The sequence below is a fragment of the Alligator sinensis genome, unplaced genomic scaffold (assembly GCF_000455745.1).
Source record: "Alligator sinensis unplaced genomic scaffold, ASM45574v1 scaffold969_2, whole genome shotgun sequence".
In the NCBI taxonomy this organism is placed as follows: Eukaryota; Metazoa; Chordata; order Crocodylia; family Alligatoridae; genus Alligator; species Alligator sinensis.
In genome coordinates, this window is record NW_005842481.1 from 688,092 (window position 1) to 694,441 (window position 6,350).

Consider the following 6,350-nt stretch of genomic DNA (forward strand, 5'->3'; position numbering starts at 1 on the left):
TGTGTGTGTGTGTGTGTGTGTGTGTGTGTGTGTGTGTAGGGACCAGCCCCAAGGTTTATGATTTAACTCATTACAGTGTTTCAATCTACCTAACAAACTAGAATTTTAAGGATCCCGAGTTGGACATTTGTAGCCAACATAAGAACCCTGACATTATGCTAATACACAGTAAAATAGTCTACTGAACATTATGTGTCACTTAAAAACTGTGCAAATGAGCTGCTGCCTCACACTGGAGGTACTAAATTTAATGCACATTAGAAAAGGCGCATTTAATGCAATGTTTACAATTCCTTTCTTAATGGGCATGTCTACAAAATGGAAAGCATCACCATGCCCCTTTATAAAACCATGGTGAATCTACATCTTGAATACTGTGCCCAGGTCTGGTCCCCATACCTCAAAAAGGATATAGAAGAACTAGAGAAGGTATAGGGAAGGGCAACGAGGATGATTAGTGGTATGGAGGAGCTTCCATATGAGGAGAGACTAAAGAGGCTAGGCCTATTCAGTTTAGAAAAGAGATGCTTGAGGGGGCACATGAGAAGGGTTTACAAAATACTAGAAGGTGAAGAGAAAGTAAATAGAGATTTATTATTTACTCTCTCATACAATACAAGAATTACGGGTCACAAAATGAAACTAGTAGGTAGCAAGTTTAAAACTAACAAAAAGAAGGTATACACAGTGTGAAAAAGACCAAGTGTAGAACTCATTGCCACCAGATGCTGTGGAAACTAACAGTTTAGCCCAGGGGCGGGCAATTATTTCGGGTGGAGGGCCGCTTACCCAGTTTTGGCAAGCTGTGGAGGGCTGCATGGGTAGCCCTGCCCCTTGGTCACCATCTTGGGACCAATGTCCCAGTGTCTTAGGACCAATGTCCCAGGGCCAGCACTGGTGGTGGGGCCAAGAGCAGGGTTCAGGCTGGTAGGGGTCTGTGGAGCTGGGCTGGGCTGCACCAGCAGGGGGAGGGGGGAGCTGGCCCGGCTCCATAGAGCCCCTGCCGCCTGGGACCCTGTACCCCTGCCGCCCTGCTCTGGGCCCTGCTGATGCTGGCCTTGGGACATGAGTGCGGGCCCTGCTCCCACGCCCGCTCACTCCCAGTGCTCCCCCAGCCCTGCGGTACAGGCGGGGAGCAGTGCATAGCCCTGACCCCCTGCTCGGTGGCAGTGAAGGAGCTGGTGTGGAGCTTGGGGAAAAGCGGCCCCTCCCCCGGCCCACGCTCCTTGCTGCAGCCGCTCACAGCCCGCGTGGGGCTGTCCTAAGCAGGCACAGGCAGCCCCACATGGGCTGTGAGTGGCTGCAGCGTGGGGCACCGGCCATGGGGCATGCTTTAAATATAATACTACATTTTAAACTTCACAGATAGTATGCTACAGATTATCCAAAATAGTAAAATATTTCAGAAGTGGAAGGGACATGGCAACTCTGAGGCTAGTTAACCGGCTAGTCAGACAACATCCTCTAGACCAGGAATGTAAAACTCTTCTGGGCTCATGGGCCCCCACCCTTCACTACTGATTGGCTATGAGGGCTGCCTGTTAGACAGACAGCCCACGCGGCCAGTCAGCAGCAAGGGGTGGGGCTATATGACAGACAGCTCTTGCAGCTGATCACCAGTGAGGGGAGGGGCTACCAGGGCCCCATGGATCATCACTCAGCAGCTCTGCAGGCCAAATCAGGACAGACTTCCTGTCCCACGTGAAGCATTCAGTGCTGGGTCTGGAGCTTCTGCTGCATGTGGCATGCAGGCTGGACCCAGCACTGCATGCAACAACAAGGGGTTGGTCCAGGGCGCATGCTGTATGTGGTGCCCTACTGAACTAGTCCTGCATGCTGACTCCAGGGTCAGTCTACAGGCATCCATGAGCACCAGGGCCGGCACACAGGGCGCCGCCTGCAGGCCACACCTTGGACCTCCTGTGCTGCGTGCAGGCCCAGGTCTAGCTGATGAACCACATGCAGCGCAACTGGTCCCACAGCGCATAAAGTCAGTTCAAGATCCAGCCCATAGGCCCTATGTTTAACACTCCTGCTCTAGGCCACTTATCTGAATGTGGGTCCTATTGGTAAGGAAGGAAAGTAACTAAAAACTGATGGATGCGTGGAACAAACATCACAGTTCACTTGCCAGGGAACAAATGTCTACAAACTAAGGGCCATCTACATTACAAAGTTCTGCTAGTACAATGATGCCAGCTATGGGTGAGAACAGATCACAACCTGGAGCTAAGACAGCTCTCCCACCCAAATTCCAATTGTGGACAATGTGGACACATTGTCCAATTGTGGACACAACTGCAAGAAGAAGGATGCTTCTGCCATTCCAGGAGCTAGCTTACTTCTGAGGGCAGAAAATCTTTTGCCAGCAAAATGTCATCTACACCAGAGGGCCCAGCTGCTATAATTAAAACCTAGAAGTCTAGTTGCTAGGAGAGCATTTCATAGATATCAGGGCTGGAAGGGACCTCGGAAGATCATTGAGTCCAGCCCCCCGCCCAAAGGGCAGGAAGTCAGCTGGGGTCATAGGATCCCAGCAAGATAAGCATCCAGTTTCATCATTTAAGTCTACAAACTTATTTTTCACATAAGGTCCCAGTTCTGCCATCACATCACACCCATAATTCCAGGTATTTAACAAATCACCACTGACTGATCTCACGCATGAATGTGTTGTAAGATTGCAGCCAAGGGCTAGCCCGCATAGAAAAGAGAGGCAAAATATTGTGGTGGTGAGAGCACCATCTTGCAGACAGTAAAGCTGCTTAGAAAAGCAAGACTTCAGGATTAAGGTGATATTTTCCAATGAAGCTATGGCATGAACATCCATGGAACCCAGTAGAAAAACTTACACAGGTATCGTGGGGCACATGAGAAAAGCACATGCACACCAGAAAGGAGTATAAACACAAATAAATTACTGCAAACACAAATAACTTGACACTGACAAACTTAAAATAACTCCTTCTGCTATTCCCTTTCTGCTACTCCTTTGCATTATACCTACATTTAGTCCCTGTTTCTACCACCAGACTTGCAATTCCATGGAATGATTCGTGAGTCTTAAACCATTCTTGTGCATAGTCAGTACTTCTGATTCCGGTCGACAGGACTAGGATCTTTCCTTCTTACACCTGTTGAAGATGAGACTCCTTTTGACGTGGCGCCTAAACGTTAGTGTGACTTCTGTTACTCAGTTTCTGGTGCTTCTTCACTGAGAAATTTGTGCATTTTGACCATGATGGGCAATAGGAAAAGCAAAATCCACCCCTCAGGATGGACACAAAGATGATACTTTAACAGTGTGCACTTACCTGATGAGACCCCAGCCCAGGGCTGTCATACCAAAACTTCTTCCTTTTGGAAAAAGATAAACAACATAAAGTTTACTACATTGGTCTCATTAGAAATTGATTCTTCAGTTGCCAACCTCACATTTTCAGGGTCCATCTAACAAAAACAGCACTTCCCCTGAATAGAAGCCATTAACACCAGATGAAGACCCTGAACACCTGCTGCCCTTACAAGATCTCACAGGAGAATCAAATCCCCCCCAAAATGGACCAAGGACAGTGTCAGGATGAGTGCAGACCTTGCGCCAATGCTGCTTGTCCCTAGCAAACGCTGGTACCATGTGCACTCTGGTGTATGGCAGGTTACCCCGGGCACGGTATGGGAGGCTGGGGCCAGCAGCCTTATGCGGGGGTTTCCTGGGGCTACAGTCATGGCATGAAGCCTGGCTGGCAGCCAGAGTGCAGCTCTGGTCTGCCAGGCTCCAGTTTTGGGTGGCACGCACTGCTGTCACATGCACCACCCTGCTTTTCTTCAGCATGGGTGTTTTTGACCCTGGGATCCTGCAGGTAAACGCCCCCCTCCCAGCTGCCACAGGGAAAGCCTGCCTGTGCAATGTGTGGTGCCACACACACCACACATTCGCTCTCATCTGGATGCAGCCAAGGGGCTTAAACACACAAAAGATTCTAAAATAAAAACCGCACCAAAAAACATTCCCACCTGGTGGGGTTTGTTTTTTGTTTGTTTGGGGGTTTGTTTGTTTTGTTGTTTTTTTTTTTTGGGGGGGGATGGGTTGTACAAAAACACTTCCAATCCCAAGCTGATAAGGTAGAAAGCCAGATGAGAGGTGGATCCTGAGGCAAAGTGTCATCCTTCTCATGGGGGGGGGGAAGAGATCGACTGAGGACAACAGGCCACTTCCTGACCATGCCGAGCGAGCGCAGGCAGGCTCCCGAAGGGCAGTACCACGGTGACTTCATCAAGAGCGCCTCTGTGACGTCACAAACACACAACACCCCCGCGTTCCAGCCGCCCCGGGGCCTCCCCTGCTTGGCATCACCCCCGCGAGCACATCACCGAGCTGCGGCAGAGCCGGCGGCTGCGTTGTGCTGCGAGCTGGAGCCTCCCGGCGGCTGCAAGGCCGCGGCCCCGGCCCCAATCTGGGCCAGGGGGGATCCCCGCGCACCTACTTGGTTTTGAAGACCAATTTCTTGAGCAGGTTCCTGGAGCCGCGCAGGGCGGCAGAGACCTGCGGGGCCCGGCGCGCCCCAGCCACCAGGCTCCACTCCCCTGCTCTGCTCGGCTTGGACAGGGCTCGGCTTGACTCGGATCGGGGTGTCTTGTCGCGCCCCGGGCCCCTCGTCCCGCAGGAGGTGCGTGTGAAGCAGCGAAGAAACTATATTCTAGTTAATAAAAGATATCAAAGAAAAAGAAGCCTAATACAAGGTCTCACCTCTGAACCAAGAGTGTTTGCGTTTTGTGTTCCTCTTGTGAAGTAGCTGAATTCTCTCTTTGCCTCAACTGATTGGGGTGGGGGGGCAGTCTCAAGGGCAAAGACTGAAGGACGATAGGGAGAGCATAGCTAGATCGCCCTAGAGCTGCGTTTCTCAACCCGTGGGTCACCACCCGAAAGTGGGTTGAAAGAACATAGGAAAGGATTGCAAGCAGACTTTCAAAATCAATTCTTTCAAGGCGAAAAACGTGGGAAACCCTCGCTTGCAGGCTGACAGAGTTCCAGCCTGCAAAGGGCTGCTTGGGGGCCCCCATATCCCACACGTCCTCCCTGCCCCTGGTACAGAGCAGGGTGAGAACCGGTGGTCTAAAGATACCCCGTTCTATGCTCTCCCCCTGTAGCATCCGTTCTTGCCCCTGTCGGAGACAGGCTCCTGGGCTAGGTGGATCGTTCATCTGACCCAGTACGGTGTCTTTTATGTTCTTACAATTGTCCCTCACCTGTTTTGATGGGAATCAAATCTCAGACTACCATAATCAGCCCCAGATGAGTAGAGTACTCCACTTTTAGCCTGAGCAAGCTGGAGTCAGCATGTGCACAGCCATCCTAGCCCCCACTCCCCCCATCTCACACTTGGGCAGGACAGCAGCAGGGACCCTTGGACATTGCTTCAACCTGTTGCTCCATTCTGACCCAGTCCACCCAACTCAAAGGAGAAACACCCCTTTGAAGCTCTGGCAAATAGACTGTAAGGGCTTTAAGGCAAGACCCAGCTTTTTTATTGTGTGTTTGTACGCTGCTTAGCACAGCGATTCTCAAGCAGAAGGCCATGGCACCCTGGGGTGTCTTGAAATCCCTTCACCGGTGCTAGCAGGGTGCCACACAAAATTAGCACTGTTAGATGTACAAACATGATTCACAGGATAAACCCAGGGAATGCATCCCCACATGCCACGTGGGGCAGAGCTGGCATGGGGTTCCCAGGGGGAGGGCAGCAGGGCAGGGAGCCCTGAGCCTGCAGTGGGCAGCAGGCAACCCGCGTTGGCCCTGTGCAAAAATCTGGGTGGCCTGTGCCTCCCCCACATACCCTCCTCCCCAGGAGTGTGCACAGCAGCTGGCAGCCATTCCCCACCTCCTGGTCCATTGGATGAGCCATGGGTCTCTCCCACTTCCTACCCCAGCCCCAGCCCCAGGTCCCATGAACTACCCTGGCTGGGCAGCACCCTCAGGCCCAACCCCTGCCTCTCCCTCCCTCACCATGGAAGCCTCAATCTGCCCCTCCTAGACTTTTACCTGCAGGCAGCTGGGGGAACTTGTCTCCACACTGCCTGGGACTATATTCTTGGCCATGTCCATGTGTATATGTGCACACATGCATGTGGCACCCCCTGCGTCCCACTCCCCGCAGCCCCTTGCAGGCTGGAACTCTGCCAGCCTGCAAGAGGAAACACACCATTTCCTGCATTTTTCTGTGATGAACAGAAAACCCAGATCCTTGCACAATACTGGAAATCCAAGACAAATGCTGTCCTGGAGTCATGAAGCCCAGTACTAGGATCTGATGTTCCCATTTCGGGGACTGCCCCTTCCTGAGCGGGGCCAG

At 52.0% G+C, this 6,350-nt stretch overlaps 1 protein-coding gene across 1 annotated transcript in view; it reads right to left on the bottom strand.

The window, feature by feature from the left end:
* The window catches only part of RBFA (ribosome binding factor A), a 20,120-nt gene extending 14,023 nt beyond the window's left edge, over positions 1 to 6,097 (bottom strand). Inside the window, 3 exon segments of the mRNA XM_006031107.3 lie at positions 3,315 to 3,357; positions 4,485 to 4,690; positions 6,041 to 6,097. Coding sequence (XP_006031169.1) covers positions 3,315 to 3,357; positions 4,485 to 4,690; positions 6,041 to 6,097 — 306 coding nt within the window.
* Positions 6,098 to 6,350: the final 253 nt, after the last annotated feature.